Source organism: Polyergus mexicanus, unplaced genomic scaffold (assembly GCF_030449975.1).
Source record: "Polyergus mexicanus isolate NDT 795.1 unplaced genomic scaffold, iyPolMexi1.0 SCAF_14, whole genome shotgun sequence".
In the NCBI taxonomy this organism is placed as follows: domain Eukaryota; kingdom Metazoa; phylum Arthropoda; class Insecta; order Hymenoptera; family Formicidae; genus Polyergus; species Polyergus mexicanus.
In genome coordinates, this window is record NW_027223334.1 from 5,772,359 (window position 1) to 5,790,508 (window position 18,150).

The window sequence follows — 18,150 nt, forward strand, 5'->3', positions numbered from 1 at the left end:
GTGCTGCGCGCCTTACTTTTTCGCCGGTGTCGATCGCACGTTCTTCAGCTCCATTTCTTTGTTCGCGGCATTGTTCTTCTCGGCGTTGTCCTGTGCATTCGGTGGCGAGTTTTGCGGATTGAGGGGCCTGGTGACCGGAAGTGTCGCCGTGTTGTCGCCGGCGGCGGCCGCCTCTACCTCCACGGTAGCGACTTTACAGTCACCACCGCCCACCATCGTGGATCTCGTCTCGTCTCGTCTCACAAGCTCCTGACGATTGTCAAAAAGACACTCAACGATCTTGTATCAAATCGATCTAATTCCCCTCCCCCTCCCCCTCCCCCTCCCCCTCTCCCCCGCGAACTCAAGTGCCCCCTACGTGGTGGTCGTGTTTCAGTGTGCTGGTATCTACGTCGCCATTTTGGTGCACGCCTCGATATAAGTCGGATTCGTTCAAATCATCGTATTAATCTAAATCAATTAATTATTACGAGAAAATAATTTTTACATTGGTAAATAGTTTTCGAGTTGAAAATAAATCTGTCATTTTTTTATCTTCGATTATCTCTTTTTGCCGGAAGCGTCTGCGCTTTGACTCTATCAAATTTTTTTTTTTTTTTTTTTTTTCTTTTTGAATCGTCGAAGTCCTCTGAAGTCCCTGCTGAAGCGCGGAAACGGAGCGCACTTTCCTCTCTTGTAATTGCGTATTGCATAATATAATCAATAATATATTAAAATATGATATGTGTTGAGATATGGCATACTCGATATTTGTATCAAGCCACCGACGAATAATTCTATAATCTCGAATTCCCAAAATTGCATCACTACTTGTTTACTTTTCGCAAAAGCGAGAAAGGGAGCTGGCGCGCGTAACGTTGCAGTCAACGGCAGAATCGCCTACGCAAAATCGAGAGCGAAAGAACAGAGAACCGTGGAGCTATAGTGGAGGAACCAGGAAGTATACCCGCACTGTACCAAGAGGCGATTGAACGGAAGCGAGAGTTGGACAAAGGCAAAACAAGAGAGAAAGAGAAAGAGAGAGAGAGAGAAAGAAAAGAGGGAAAGAGAGCAGAGATACGCAATATTCCTAAAGTCTCTGATCTCGCGTACTTGGTCGAACGAGCTAATTGAAAATCCCGTGCACGCACAAGCGCGCGGCTGATGAATCTCCCAGGATCGGGCACTGTACGCTCCGCTGATCGACGACCACCACTTTGAGCATCGCGACGCACTCGCGACGACAGATGATGGAAGAGACTCACCTGCGAGAGGCGGTTGGTTGAAGGGCCTCGCGGTGACTGCGCCCCGGCTTCGGCGAAAAAGGGTGTGAAGCGTGGATGCGGAGAGATGAGACGGAGGGCGGATTGGGATCCCCGGAGAGAGAGAAGGTGTGGACAAGGGACAGAGACGTAGAAAGAGAGAGAGAGAGAGAGAAAGAGAGAGAACTGATGGACGGATACGGTGGCGCTGACAGAGGGTAGACCACGGTTCAAGGGAGACAACGAGAGCCCGGACTCCTCTACTTACGCGCGCTAAAGCGAGTCGAGACGAGAAGATGCGAAGCGAGAGAGAACGAAGGGTTTAATTCGAGCGGTTAGGCTGCTGAGGAGTAAGCGGGACCGCGCTGCAATCGGTCGGGCCGTGTTATCGGAGCGCCACGAGAATGGGGGTAGAATCACGATCGCCGCCCCCAGCATCCCGGAGACTGAGGCTGGCCGGGAGATCTCTTCCCGGGCAGCGGCAGCTTCTCGCACAAGCGCACTACGAACTGCGAGAGCTTTTGGTCTATATAGAGCCGCGGGGGTGTTCTTCCCTTTCTATCTCTTTCTCTCTGTCTCTTCTTCGAGATGATGTTTCCCGTCCTCCTCGTATCAACTTATGGTACGTAACGCTCCATGGTACGTCACCGCCTCGGCCGATGTAATCCCGTATCTTGGCGGATGTTTTCTTCGCGCTGTCGACCACTTCTTGATATTCCTCTTTAAAGATATAAACGCGTCTTGGGCGTGCAAAATCGTGACAAAGAATTCGCGGATGTTTATAACGACATACCGTTCCTTGCAGCGTTTTCCTAAAGGAAGAAACGATCCTTCTCGTCTTTCGTCGGAGGAAACGAAATGGTTTCGTTTCGAGAGCACTTGTCATTTCCGCATGCTGTTTCTCGTAACATCGGTAATGTAAATAGCATGACAATGTTTTCGTCATTAGTTACACATTCTCTCATGCGTAAAAATGAGAACACCTCCATTTCTTTGAGTACACTAGTGGGCTAATTTCATCCGCGTACATATAGCTGGCGCAATGTTCCTCCGTGTTTCTCGTTCTAAACCTCATCTTCAATTCTCCTTTATGATTCTTTTCTCGCTCGGGTGCCTCAGAATCACTTCTTTTTCAGAAAATCTCGCATGAATTTTTCCTAAGTGCAAAATCGTTTCGTTCTTGATACTTTTCAAGAAATGGAGCTTTAGAAACTGCGTTGCCATTTTCAATAAACCGTTTGCAATTCATAAATATTTTATATTGCTTAATTATCTTTTTTATAGACATTTAAATCTGTGTGAGTAATGCATATATATATATATACACACAATTGTTTGAAATGTTAGATCTCCAAATTATTCACGGCTACAAATTTTTTAAAAAACGGTATCGACGATTATTTATTTAGAGAGTGGATATCTTCTCCTTTTCTCGCATTGAAGTAATATATTGGGTATTTTTCTCCATAATTTCGATTGATTACAATTGCTTAGGGAGAAGTTCTCTCTGTATTAAAGAATTTTCTTCTGTCGTTCCATAAATTTTTTCATAGATACATCCTGCTCTTTTTCTCGCGATTCATCTTCATTGACGCGCCCGTCGTCCTAGACACGCTCTCGATGACATCTTATTATTTGCGGATTGAAAAGTTTTAAATTCAATTTATATGTACATTAAGAATTGCTCTTAGAATTTTATGGTTTGAATTTTGACTCGGACAGAGAAATATATCTCTATAATGAAAACAGAATCTCTTTCTGTTCGCGCATAAGGAACTAGAAATTAGTTATTGGGAGATTACAATATATTGATATGCGGAGGAAGATAATTTAATAAAAATATAATAAATTAAATAACGAGACTCTTCAATCAAACGATGCAAAAATATTGTGCGAGAGCTCTCGGCCTAGTATCCATTCGAGTAAGAAACCCTGCTAAATTCTGCTTGGATAAAAAGGAATTTTCACAAAGTCGAGGAGACTCGAAACCAGTATTCGATTCAGGTATCGCCTCTACTATCTCACGGGAAGATGTTGAGAGGCGGGTACAGTGGGTGGGCCGGTGGTGAGATAGCGCTAGTGAGGGGGAGGTAGGGCTACAGGGATAGGGGGGAAAGGGGGCAAAGTGCTCCGTGGTTCTGCGACCCACTGACCCGCTCGATAACGCTGCCACCGGGGTCACTGACCTTCCTCACGCGCGAAATTCGCGTCCTTTCGTTTCTCGGCGCGATGTCAAAGATCGTACGCGACAAGTAAGTGTCTCTTGATCGCGTGATTCCGATGCACGGCCGAACGATCGATGAATGACGAAGAACGAAAGTGCGCGCGGCTAGACGCGATGATTGTCGTCAATTTTGAAATGCCGGAATTGATTTTCGATCCTTGGCGCCCGAGGATTCGGCGGAATTTATTGCGCGGAAACTCCAACAATACATTTTGGAATTGAGATGAGAAGCGACGGTGATTGGAGAAAAATACTGCTTGTTGCAAAAACTAGAGATCGCGTCGATCTCTTCGCGAATGTATATACGGAGAAGAGACCGCTGCATACGAGTAGATATGCGTACGCGTATTTTGTTTTCAATATTTTAAGATAGTTTTTATTACGATATTTCGCGCGCGCGAACTCCAAATTGCGTTACGTTTGGCTTTCAATATCGATGACATTATTGATCTTTACCGGTCGGATCCGGAGATACGATTACGAAATATTCTCAAGTTACACTCTACGAGCTGATATGTTTAGTAAGAATTTATTTAAAGCGTATATCATATTGCATTTCCGTAATATTTTCTAGCGCAAATCTAACAATATTTGACAGCTCAATGACAAGACTTGGCAATGGTCCACTCTCAATCCCGGACTTCACAATGTCGTAATCTCTTCCTCATATAGATCCTCAAGACATATTAAAAAAGTGGATACTGAAGATTGTCGAAGCTTTGTGATTAATTTATATTAATTAATGAATTTGATTTATCGTAATTTGATTGATTGCAAGCCTTTTAAAAAAACCTACTAATCTAATAAAACCAACAAAATTTTCTTTTCGTCTTTAAATATTGTATAAGAATTCGTAATTACGAAGTTCCTTCAGTTTTTTTTTTTTTTTTAATATGTGCCTTTAATATTATTTCTATTCAACTTTATCATATAATGTATCCTCATTTTAGTTTATTATTATTTATTATTCTTTCCTATGCAAATTAATAAAGATGGCGAGAAAGTATAAAAAAATTCAACGACAAGTGTCTGTGAGCGTGACATTAATTATAATAATAAAGACGGTGAGAGAAAAGTTAAGCGAGAACTATCGCGCGATAATCTGATTTATACATTTGAATGGAGCGCAAACAGCTCGTTCGTAATATTTTTCTGCGTGCTGTAATATCGCGTTTCAAGGATTACGACAGAAGAGACACTCACGCACAGCAGTATTGATTTCGAGACGCGCTGGCAGTGCTGCCGCGATTTTGTGCCTCTAGAACTAAACTCTGAATGAGAGATTACAAAAGCGATAATAAACTAAAATTTATCCTAAAATGAAATATGAATTCTTATTCCAGAAAGAATGACTCTTATATTGAACGATCATTTCTCTCTCCAATATTTTCAATTGACTCTTTAAATTTCTTTATAATCGATTGCTGATATGCCCCAAAAAAATTATAAAATATGTATCGTGTTAAGTTTTTTTTTTTACACCATGAAACTATGTAACATGTGCATATGTTATGTGTATGAGTTTTATATATAATTATTTAGTATATTATCATTTCCCATTTTTATTATTTTAAATCCATTTCATGACTTTTTGTACCAACTGTACTAATTATACTTGTTAAATGTAATCGAACTTGTAGATATGTTGTGCATTTGATCTTATATTAATTAATTTTTCCCTTTCAGATTAATTGCTAATTAAGTTTATCTATATTGTTACTATACGTGCCAAAGGTACTTTAAAACGACTTTCCTCTTTAAAAGCGCATATTAATGATGAGCTGAGTGATACTGGCTGATCGTAAATTGCTGCGTCAAGTTCTTGGCGTTCGCGATATTCGATGATCTCAATTACGAAATATAGTGACTATAATGTGACATAAGGCTTATTAGAGTGCACTACATAAGGTAATCGCAATAGATCTTTATGGAGCTATTTAATTTTTAGTTTATAGAGTATGCGAAATTACACTTTTTTTGAATATTTTTACGCGCCTTTACACTCTACAGTTAATATTAATTTAATTGAATTTAATCAGAATTTCTTAAATATTTATTAAATGATTAATGATATCTTTAATTACATGATAGATCTCGATAAATCGGCTAAATATATAAACTTGAAATACACATATAATATACGGCTATATTATAAATCATTTGCTTGCTAAAAATCAGAGTCGATGGCCTCGACGTCTGCAAGGTATTGGTGTATCGTAAAACGTGTAACTGTCTTACAATAAGTAATCTCTAAAACTATTTTAAGTCACTCGAAGGGTTCCAGAGACTCTTTAACGATAAGCAATGTACTTGAGGCATGACATCTACAAGTTCCACGTGGCATGATGATTTTCCGATTAAACGAATGATCTGGATGTTTATATTTAAATTGATAAAATGCAGAATAAATTTTATTATATATATATATACGCGAAGTATTATTCAGAAAAAATTATATTGTCGACTATTATTATCGTTACTATTACTCGGTTAGGAATGTCGTCTTTTGTTGAGAGAAATATTTAAACTTTCCTGGAAAGATTGGATGAATATTACGAAATCTTTCGCAGGGTGGAGACACAGACACATCAATGTTTGTGTATATGTTTACAATCGACGATCTTCAGAACATTTATTTGTCAGAATGTATACTTACTTTGCATTCTTTGGCAGCATGCCAGTAGTTGGACCGGAATATGTGGGAGTGAGGCAGAGTGGTGGGTTATTCGCATTCTGTGGAACTAAGGGCTGCCTCGCATGCGCTGGCGACGTGTGCGAACCATAACCATCGGAGTTTAGCTGAAAGCACCGTAATGAGGATGAATTTAAATGCTTTCAATAGAGAACTTCTGCCTGGAACATATTACGTATTTTAAAATTATGTCATACATTATACAATTGAAACCTAATTCCATCTTATGATGTATACACTACTTTCTTAAATGGAATCAGTTATCATTACTGATTAATGGTTTCCGTTATAAGTATAGCGATGCAAAAAGTGAAATTTCACTAAAAAGAATCAATAATAGTAGCTAATTTTTTAATAAAATCTTACTGTTCTAGTTAATAAAACGAGACGATGAAACAAAGTATGAGTTTTCATTGAAAACAGTGAAATATTTATTTGGTGAAATCTTTGATGCGTTGCTTTAATCAATGATATTTTCACTGATTTAGTTTAAAAAAGTAGACGTTTGAAAATTATCATATGTCCTTTTCGTTGAAATTCTTTCTTAATTTTTTTTTCAATAAGAATATCAATGAACTTGCAGTTTTCATATAATTATACCTTGACAAATAATAATATTTTTATTGCGAAAATCGTTTCTGAGAATTGGTCAAAAAATCATTGAATAGACATCTGGATTATGAGATATCCTGTATTTTTTATCCACAACGTATTGTGGCGCTATGTTTAATTACTCACTTTGACGACGGTACCAATTAAAGAATCAGGCGGCATTTCCGGAGGTTCGGGTATCGCGCCTGGATTCGTATGTGCTGGATAATCGTTGTGTAGATTAGCCTCCTTAACAGGAGTACCACCGTCAAGTCGTTCCATGTCTAAGCTATCGGTTGGTGTCGGTTGCGAGAGCAAACGCTCTTTCATCTCATGGAGATAGGGACACCGTTGCATCTCTTTAGAATCTTCTTTGTTGTCTTTCTGAGGATCTGAAGAGGAATGAGATTAGAATCAAAAGTGTGCGAGAAAAGTGTCTCGTGCAATCAAATATATTTTGTACATTTAAATACGGCGTATACAGGATGTCCCCAATTTAAATGGCAAAACTTCAGGAGCGTGTAGGGGACCGAAAAGCTAAGACAGAAAATCCTTTGGAGGTTTGCTCGTTTTTGCTCCATTTTGGAGAAAATCACAAAAAAAGAAACAAAACAAGTTTTTGTTTTTTTATTTACATTTTATTTACGTTATCATCTATTTAATGCAGATATTGTTCAAAATGTTACCCTCTTGCAGCAATGCAAACATTACATGTAGCGCTGATCTCATTAATTGCAGCTAGACATTGTTCTAGTGATATTTGGTGCACCGCATCTATGATTCGGTCTCTTAATCGCTCTCTTGAATCGATTGGCACCGTAATGGATGGACATCAAGTGTTTACATATGTAAGGAACCTTGAAGCAGAAAGTTTCTTCGGTGCCAATCGACTCAAGAGAGCAACTGACAATGAGAGATTGAACTTTTGCGATTTTCTCTAAAATGGAGCAAAAACGAGCAAACCTCTAAAGGACTTCTTGTCTTAGTTTTTCGGTCCTCTACACGCTCTTGAAGCTTTGCCATTTAAATTGGGGACACCCTGTATATTAAACGAACGCAAATATTTCGTGCACGGATTTTTAATTAGTCAATTGAACATTAATTAAAACATTCGTAAAAGGTTTGTCGCTATTAAGAAAGTTCGATAGCTATCTTCATCGTTTTGTGAGTGGCTATTTTGAGAAAGAAATACAATAAAATTCAATTTTTTTCTTTATGAATGCAAGTTTGAATTGAAATCTATGAAAGATATTTCATTGATCGATAAAAAATCTTTAAGTAAAAATGATTTAATAAAAGCACGTAAAGTACCAAATGAGCAGCCATCTACAATATATTTTAGGAATTGTAAATTGTTTCGTTAGATTTTATTCAAGCCCTTTAGCTTTTAGCCTATAGCTTCTCAACTCTCCATCGGAAGAAACACTTAGAACTTTTGCAGATTGTTTACGAATATTGAAGTATTCTTTGACGTTGAGGAAGATAAAAGAGAATAGGAAATAAAAGAGCCTAGAACTACGATTTTTAGAAATAAGTGGAAGTTTCTTAAAGAATATTCGAAATTAGCCTGAATTTATTGTATTACAAAGTTTTATACAAATAAGTATCATTTTATAAATATGTCATTATTATATTCACTCAAATTCTCAATTGTTTTGATACATGTATAAAAATTTGGGCGACATGTCGTTAATGTAATTGTATCTAGTTGATAGAGTGATATAATCGAATGAAATATGAAACTTGTGGTAAGTCATAGATGTATTATCACACTGATCGTCGTTATTAGGTCAGAAAAGTAAATATCCTAAAGGTAATAAATTGGATTTATTTTTTTAATTTAGGAAGATTTATCATATCAATATTCTTATGTTTAAATTTAAAGTTCTTTTTAAGATCATAATAATTTAATACATGCTTGTGAATGATTTTAATTCCGCACACTACCTTATTAAACAATTCCGTCGAACTTACTCAATGCTACGGTACCCATGGCGCACTTTAAACCCGCGTTTAATACTCGAACAGAAGACTCGCTCTCTCGCGTAAGATTTCAATGAAAAACAGATCGAGCCCGCAAGAGCCCGACCAACGATAGTGCAAACGCGATCGAATCGGACTGTCAGAAAAGAGAGCCCCATTGCCGTTAACTGGCTCTTGGCTCTCTCTCTCTCTCTCTCTCTCCATAGTGGAGATCGCCAAACATGGAACTGCGATTGGCGCGCTCATCTGGTCACGTGCATACATCTTTCCACGTGGATGCTATCCGAGGAACTCGACAAGCGAGACGAGGAAACGAATGAGCACCTCGAAAAGATATCGCGAGATGTCATATCTGATATAATATAATCATAGATAATTTTTAAAAATCTACTAAGTTAAATCTTGATTACTAACTTACCCATTTTGTTCTCATAAACATTTAGTGCTATTTTATTATTTAAAAAATTCTTTCAAAATAATTATTTAATTTTAATCAAATTATAATCTTACGATAAAATAATATCACGCGAATTATTATCGAATTATTATCTTGTTATATTTGTTTTAAATCAATCTATTTTGATTATACAAATGCATTTTTTTAAATAAGAAAGCGAATCTCTCTCTCTCTCTCTCTCTCTCTCTCACTTTATATATTCGAGTTGCAATATTGCACTGGAAGGGCGGTGGGAGTTTGAAGACGGTTACTGACCTATCTCCTCCTCTCTCTCATGGTTACAGTAACTATCTTTGTAAGAATAAGACAACCGGCACAAAATAGCCCTATGAAAATACGAAACGGTGATTTTACGATACGAATCATAGGGGAGAAGAAACTTGAGCACACATTTGTCGAATGTCTACACAATAAGAGACAAATATATATCAATCATACATGTAAAAAATTTATACTATGTAAAAAAATAATGTTTCGATACTTCTTCTTCGTGATGTATAATTTGTATAAGCGATATTTACTATTCGTAGCGTTAAAGTTTTATCTCACGTCGTTTTTGAATAATCCCGACTATCAAAAATTCATTATCGCGCCGATTTTTATATTATATCTAGTCTATGCAATTGTAATTTATTTTAATCCGTATAAGAGACCAAGGACCGAAAATTACAGCGACAACTGATCTAAGCGAACGCGGTAACGTCGCTCAGGTAACGCCGCGACGTCGCGATGCCCACTGTAAGCTCGCTCTCGTGCAAGCTCCGTTCTCCCTCTCCGTCTATTTTCATCCATCGACGACCATATGTACACATACGTTACATATATTTAAAGATCCGCGCTACGCTTTAATTATGATTTGCCTGCGACTCACCCTTCTTTCATTCGTATCCCTTTTCTCCTTCGGAGAGTATGGAGCGCCCTCCCTCCCTCCCTCTCTCTCTCTCTCTCTCACTCTCTTTGTATGTACACGTGAAAAGGTGTATGCACGTGCACGTCAACTAGCGTGAGATTATTTTTGTCTTAATCTCCGGGCGAGAGAACGAGGACCGATTTTAAAGATTTCGCACACTGTCAGCGAGCGACACGTTAAGGTGGGTATACACTTAGCGAACGAACAGCGAATGCGAAACGTTTTGAACGTTTTTCTCGCACGAATTGTCTTTGATGTACCGCTTCATGAGGCAATCGAGCCGAATGCGAATCGAGCGTTCTGTTCGCATTCGCTTTGGCGTATATATCTGCTGAATGATAATAACGAACGTTTGCATTCGCTGTTCGTTCGATGTTCGTTCGCTAAGTGTATACCCACCTTTACGTATCGATCGCGCGAACATGAGCGATAATGGTTTCGAGAATGCCTCGAAGGCAATTTTTGAATCGCTGTTAGATGTGCATTCCAGAGTAACCTGAATGCTGAGATAATTTCGAGATTATGCATTTATTAAATTTATTCAATCCTATCTATTTTTTAAATAAATAATTATACCTATTATTTTCAATTTTATATAATATAAAATTTGCATATTGTCATTTTTACATGTATTAAATAATATTATGCAAAAATTATCTTGTGCGCGTGTGGACGCGTCCTAATAATACAGTTTTAGAACGTTGCTTATCATTTGATTTGACGATTTTTATAGCTCGTATTGTCTATCGCGAATTAATAACATTATTCTACTTTCGAAAACTTTGTGGTTTAATCGCATATTACATGAGAAGTACAATTGATTTAAATCAAACTAGATAAAAATCTTTTTATCGATACTTTTATTGATCGATCGATTGATCAAATACGTAGAATAAACAGGAAATATCAAACAATATCGGAGTCTGGAAATAAAAAGAGCAAAGCAAAAGAGAGAGAGAGAGAGAGAGAGAGAGAGAGACAGTTCCAAATTTGGAAGCTTCTGATATTAAGATGTCGAGCGTTTAATCTGAAACGTAACGTCAAATTCTGCTTGGAGTAACAAAGTAATAATTCTTCCTACTGGCTAATTACTTTATCCTTGTGTCTTGGCACAAGAGAACGGTCTTTAAACACTAATCTACTTTAAGCTCTTTTTTTTTTTTCCACCAGAAGTAAATAAAATCATTTGGTAGTCGTGTAAGTTTTAACAATTCGTATTTAGATACACTTGGCACTTGGCGAATTAAAAGTTTTATTTCACGAATGTTTATAAGTGTTAATAACAAGTTATATATGTGTCAGCGGAGCAACACGTCCCGAACGAAACTGGCTTAACGAATGAAGCTTACAAGAACGTTATAAAAAAAAATATATATATATATATATATATAGCAAATTTATTACAAAGCATAAAATTAATCGAATGAATATTCGAACTTATATATATTTTTATTAATTATTCGTTGATAATATATCTTTTTAATCTTAATATGCCAGTTATTTCCATAATTTTTTTTTCTGCATGTTTATAACATTACTGCTCCTTTAAATCATTTCCTACTTTCAACAATAATTTTTCAAACTGTGTCATTTTGTCATTTGTGAATCCCTTTTTGTGTCTTATTTATTTGAATATTTCAACCCCATACAAAATCTCTTGCTGCATTTGTATTTTTATTTTATTTTAATTTGCACTGCCAGAGTAGTAACGTTTTATAATACAATATATTTTCGATTAATAATAATAACACACACGCACACACGCACATACACACACACATATATATATATATATATATGCACGTATATCGCGGGGGCGAGGTTATTGCTGGGGTGCTTCCGCGCGCACGGGCGTCACAACAAACGGAAACCGGAAGTGGCCGCGGATCGATTCTGGCCCCCGGTCGGTCGGTCGTGGACCTCGAAAAAGCGGCAGCTCGCCGATACGCTGCCACCAGTGGCACGGCACGGCACCCCCGACACGAAACAGGGGCCAGACTGCGTGGCGACCACCTGTGAGCTTCCTATACCGACGCCGGCGTCGCGACGCCCGCGTACTATCCATCGACCGATCCGCTACCATGTTGCTCCCTCATCCGCCGCCAATCGGCCCGCCCGCCCTTCTCCCCCCCCCCTAACCCCCCTCCTCCCCGCTCCACCCCATGCCCCGCGAGGGGATGCTTCTCAGCTTCTCGAGTTGGTCAATGACGCTCGCTCTTCGATACCGTCGGGTAATTTTCTAACTCGCTCTAAATATATCAGATCGATGCGCATAATATTTTTTTTCCAAATCTTTTTTCCCTCTCCGAAGTACAGGTTCTAGATAAAGTTATTGATTTCACGCATACATCTTTTATTTTTAATTATTACAGTTATGTTGGAGTGGAAAATTGTTGTTCGATACGTGCCATGATATCTTGCTCATGAATATGTGTTATATCGAGGAAAGGCTGATTGACATATTGGAGTAAAATAGAATTATAATACGTATTGTTTTTCGAAATGCGTGAACAGATACAGCATTTCCGAGAGAGAATGGCAGCACGATTCTGTGAAGATCGACACGTTACCTCGATTGCAACTTCGCTGCACAGTAATCGCCGTGTAATTACGGTAATTACAACAGTTATTGTTTCCTTCCGCCTCTGACTTTGCTATCTCGGAAATATTTATGCTGGACTTGCTTTCTCTCTCTCTCTCTCTCTCTTTCAACTTGGCGCATGTTCCAATATTTTTTGAATCAAACGCGTCTAACGATTGTATAGAAATATATTCAAGTGCGTCTATAAATTTTTATCATTTTTAAAGATCAATGAAATTAAAAGAAAGAGATTTCAAATCTTTTTATTGAATTCATTTAACGAAAAATAATATAAAATAATTTTATAGAACGGATGATAATTTAGATTCCACGAATAACAATGATATTATGCTATCACATTAATAAAATATGAATAAAATAATAAAATTTTCAGATTAAACACAGGAATGAGGGGAATTCATTATGTAAAAAATAATAGAAGAAAGAGAAATTAATTTGCTATTTTTCCCATTTCTTACCTCCATTATGGATGACGTCGAGGGAAGATTTTTAAGTTCACCGCGCTTAACGTACCGAAAAGTTTAATTAACCGAAACACAGTTCAATCAAGTGCGAATCATCGCTTTGATACAATCGATTTTTCTAGAAAAATATTATTTTTTATCAAAAGCTGTCCCTCAAATCTTTCTCCGCGCCAAATCTACATACATACAGGATGTCCCAGAATTACTGTATCACCTGCTAATAACAGATTCTTGAGATCATTTGAAGACGATTTTTCCTGAGCAAAAATATCGAGGCATCAATAATTTCCGTGTTATAAGCGATTAAAAAAGAAGAGCTACATTTTTCAGTTAATCTCAGATAGAGTTTACTTTAATAGACAGAGAGAGAGAGAGAATTTTAATTTAAGATTTACATTAGTTGCAAAGATACAATATATGATGGAAAAAATTGAAAACTTGCAAAAAATAATGACCTCTCTCGACATTTTCGTTAAAGAAAAATCGTCTCCAAATGATCTCAAGAATCTGCCATTAGCAAGTGAGATCGAATAATTCTGGGATACCTTGTATATACGGCTCCTGATTATATACATTATTTTTGTACATAGGTAAAACAATTTATAAATCACGCACTCGCACACAATCATGTCACATGATTTTTTTTTATCGAAGATTAATTTAATATTGTTTTATTTCGCGTGTTTATAATCAAACGAATGCTGCTGCGTCTGCCAGGCGTCTCGTTTCATGTCTCGCGCGCGAGTAATTCTGGCTCTATGATGGTCGCACGGTACCCCGCGGGAACCTTTCTCTTTTCGAATCGCGGGTCGACGATGGATATTCTTGGAGATATTCTTGGTTACTCGAGGCGAGTAACTTGATAATATATGCAAAAGTACAATCATCGCGATATCTTGGTTTTCAGTTTGAACATTATTGACGCACGTAAAAAAAGTGCGAATACAGCTCTCGGATCATTTTCCAGAATTAATTAGCCGATTTTAATATTTTATTTGCAATATAATTTTAACTTTTTTTTATGACTTTTATCTTTTCGTTTAGATATTCGTCTGTCTCCGTTGAATTCCTTTCAAGTCTAACACACACCAATTCCCTTCCGGTTTGGCATATCAAAAGAAGGATTATCGTGGACAGGATGGGAAGACACGTAAGAAAACTTTTTCTTGGATCTTACAAACACTCCGTCACTCATTGCGACTTCAAAGAAGTCCAATTGATGGCAGACGTATTCTTACTTTTTATCTATCTATCTACCATGATTTCTTTCATTCTCCGAACCCTTGCTATTTTAAATTTATGCGAAGAAATATATTTCTTCAACGACAATACTTTGTTTCAATTGACAATTTTTCGAACGACAATGCATATTTTGCGTATTTATTCCGTTTCATTATTCATTATTTTCTCATTAAGAAACTTTAGTCGATCGTATTTTACCGAATTTACCAACAGTTGCACGATCCAAAGATACAGGTAGAAATTATATATTCGGCAAGAATTGACCATGTCCTTCTTTCTTTCTTTCCAGTCATGAAACTACAATTTAATGCTCTGGTAAACGTGGCGACATAATAGATACATATACACATGTACTATGCACGCATACAGAACCCGAACAGTTCTCTTATTTTTATTCCCCGGTCCTTGACTCGATTTTTGGATCGTTGTAATATAAATACAGGCTGATCGATAAGTTCAAGGTTCGCGGCATGGCCAAACCAAAACCTCGCACATTTGTCAGCTCGCTAAACGCTCCCCTTTCACGTATAATTTAAAACGCGCCGCACGTTTTTCTCGTTTACGCAAGATTAAATGATGCAATGAAGCGCAAGTACCATTTTTTTTTTAAATGCACGTTATTTATGATAAATTTAGAATTTAGATGAAAAAATCAAATAATTTAATTTGGCAACAATCTTTTTATTTTGAAAAAAAAAAAATATATATATATATATGTGTGTGTGTGTGTGTGTGTGTGTGTGTGTGTGTGTGTGTGTGTGTGTGTGTGTGTGTGTGTGTGTGTGTGTGTGTGTGTGTGTGTGTTTGTATTGTATATATATTCACTCGTAGCTTTAAAGTTTATTTCTGATTGAGAATAAAGTTTATTTTTATCTTGTTCTTTTCATATATGTATCGCATTGCATAATGATTTGCATTGTTGCGATAATTTTCGTGAAATCCCTCGGCTATTATAAATGCACTCCATTTCATAAAATTTCATACGTTTACACGCAACGAACTTAAAAATCCATACTACCCGCATGGAATTGTTTTGCTGAAAAAGTCATTGACCGAGAAACTAGCGCGAAAAAATAGCATTGCATATTTCTAATTCAGACCAAGAGCCAAACCATAAATTCTATAATTGGCAATGATCATCCCGCGAGAGCACATAAATATCGCAAAATGATTTCGTCAATTTATAATCGATTATTAATTTTATATTATATACAATTAGAAATTTTTAATTTTATATTATTATATATTTATAGCTTAAATTGTTTGTAATTAATTATTTGCTATTTAAATGAAGTTTATTAAGTATGTGAAAATTTGTATTAACTTAAAAACGAACTATATTCAAAAATTGAGAATCTTTTTAAGATCAAGATCCAATGCGAGAAAAAAAAAAAAAATGTATGACACACGTTTAAATTTTCTCTCACTACTATAATAATGTAATCAACTTCAATCTAGCAACTTTGTGTATAATCGCTTGTCGGTTACGAAATTCCGATATCGTATAACGTATTAAAATTAACATATTTCACATACCTGCGAGGCCACGATCGATTATCACTTCAATTAAATCTCACGATTCTTCGCGCGCGATTTGCAACGTCGACAGATTAACGAATCTTTCCGGAAGTCAACATACTGAACGTGCACGTGACACAAGCATCCGTCGCACGCGCAACACGTAATTCTCAGTACGAGAGGCTCACAACACAAAGAGACTCACTATAAGACACCCGTGAAAAGTTCACATGGCAGACATATACTCACGCGCCCATTAATCGAGGAAGCAGATTCGTGCCATGGGCAAGTCCTGTCCCTGACCTGCCGAGGTCGTTTCCCGAGGTAAAACGGCCACCTCGCCGAGGAAAGATCCCTCGTAAGTGCCCCGATTTCTTCAGTCAGATCTACAAGAGGCGGTGAATCTTCACCCAACAACGTGGCGTCGATCGCGCTACCTCGAAGCAACGTGCCGATCGGCGCAGGGCGGATGTAAACAAGGAACCCCCGAGCTTGCGCCCTGCCCGGAAGCAGCCGGTCGCTCCTCCCGTCCTTCTTGGCGGACGACTTCTTCGTCTCTCTCTCTCTCTCTTTCCACCCTCTCTTCCTCTTATCCTTTCCCTCTCGTGCTCGCGCGTATCGCTACGCGGATTCTGACGACCTGACTCGCGTTTGCGTGCACGACTCGATTCGATCTCGGCGTGCCGGCCGATTGGAGGATCCTGTCTCTCTCGCGGCACGCCTGTGATGTTGCGCGATCGCTTATGGCGGTGTAATGGCGACGCTCAGTTGGTTATGGGGGTCGCCGCGCGCGCGAAGCCACCCCCATGCAATGTGGAAAGGCGATCAATACCACGCAGCTCCTGCGATTCCCGCTTTTCCACCCCGTGGACGGTTCCTCTGTCCCCTTCGTAGAAGACTGGGTCGCTGTGTCTACGTCCGTCGATGATAACACCGACGCTTTCAGTTGATGGTAGCGGCGATGATGATCGTTGTTGCGTCGAAATTGCCGCGCTCCACGTACGATGAACGGGGACATCAGGGTTATTACAGGTGAAACGGTAGGGTTAATTCGCGCGCGGTCTTTGTTCTCTTTCGCCATCGAGAAGCTTTAAGCGTACGCTTTTGGTAAGTGCGAGATGATTTAAGTACCGGACGAAGAGGAAATTGGAAACGCGTCGCGGCAAAAATTTATTCTCATTTTCATTATAATAGCAATTATATCGCAATAATAATAAAATATTTTTGAATACCTAATATCTTACACAAGCGTAGCATCAAGCGATGATATAAATATCATATTGCGTATATATCGTATTAATTAAATATCAAATCTATTAAGTAATTAAATTTTATTACAGTATTAATTACACACAATGATGTTTATTTAAATTTCTCGACGTCTTCCGTTATTACGCCGAGAAGCCAGTCTGCCGGGTATATTGATTTTATATATTACGACTTAAACTGCTCTGTGTAGCGATGACCGCGGGGTTATATCGCGGGGTTTGACTAAAATGCACCCTCTTTCGAATGCTCGGAACCTGGCAACGCCGACGAGGGGTAGATTTAGCCGGTAATTACGAATATTCTCCCCACGAGCGATTCATCGGGGGCCGTCTGGATGATCTAAACGAGAGATCGCGATGCTTCACCAACGCGTATAACGGAGAATATTGTTATTTCTTTATCCTTGCCGATTGTATTTCACGAAACATGAATATTCGCGCGCTTCTTATTGGCCTCTTGCTCTGCGACGGGGTCCGATGGAGAGGATCGCGTTGATGTTATAACGAGGTTAATTTGCAAGCGAAAGTAGGGTAAACTTTTTACGCAATATCTACCTCCTGGAATCGACCGACGATCTATTTTTATTGTTACGAGACGATATAATCAAAGTCTTTAGCGCTCAGAATCTCCCTTCTATTAGTTACTCTTTATCGAAGAAGAAATGTAGATGTATATTAATCACTTAGCTATAACGAGAACGAGTTCTTGATTTATTATTTATTTCTCATTAATCGGCACGAAATATAACGACGTCGTCAATTAGCATCTTCAATCGTTTATAAATGTTACTCCTCTATTTTCAAACATCAATTATACGTACGCAAGAAGTAAGTATCACTTCTAAATATTTTCTACCGGATGCCCTTATAAACATCGGACGCGCGATTTCCCGATCTTCGTATTTTTCGTGTAGGAGGCGAACTGGTCGTACGTATCGTGTAGGATGGCTGCGGAAAT

The 18,150-nt window shown here is 38.1% G+C and overlaps 1 protein-coding gene and 1 long non-coding RNA gene across 8 annotated transcripts in view; one reads left to right on the forward strand and one right to left on the reverse strand.

Moving 5' to 3' along the window:
* The window catches only part of Otopla (Otopetrin-like a), a 31,543-nt gene extending 14,915 nt beyond the window's left edge, over positions 1-16,628 (reverse strand). The window contains exons 1-3 of one of the 6 annotated variants that reach the window (XM_070307525.1): positions 16,174-16,628; positions 6,896-7,140; positions 6,122-6,264 (exon numbers count right to left, since the gene is read on the reverse strand). In XM_070307525.1, the coding sequence (XP_070163626.1) occupies positions 6,122-6,264; positions 6,896-7,105 (353 nt within the window). In that variant the 5' untranslated portion in view covers positions 7,106-7,140; positions 16,174-16,628. Of the gene's footprint in view, positions 1-16; positions 250-1,244; positions 2,198-6,121; positions 6,265-6,895; positions 7,141-8,695; positions 9,092-9,443; positions 9,503-10,059; positions 10,079-16,173 lie in introns of those variants that run through there. The other 5 variants (XM_070307528.1, XM_070307527.1, XM_070307524.1 and 2 more) reach the window with 5 other exon arrangements.
* The window catches only part of LOC138939605 (uncharacterized), a 93,122-nt gene that overhangs the window by 63,962 nt on the left and 11,010 nt on the right, over positions 1-18,150 (forward strand). The window lies entirely within an intron of this gene.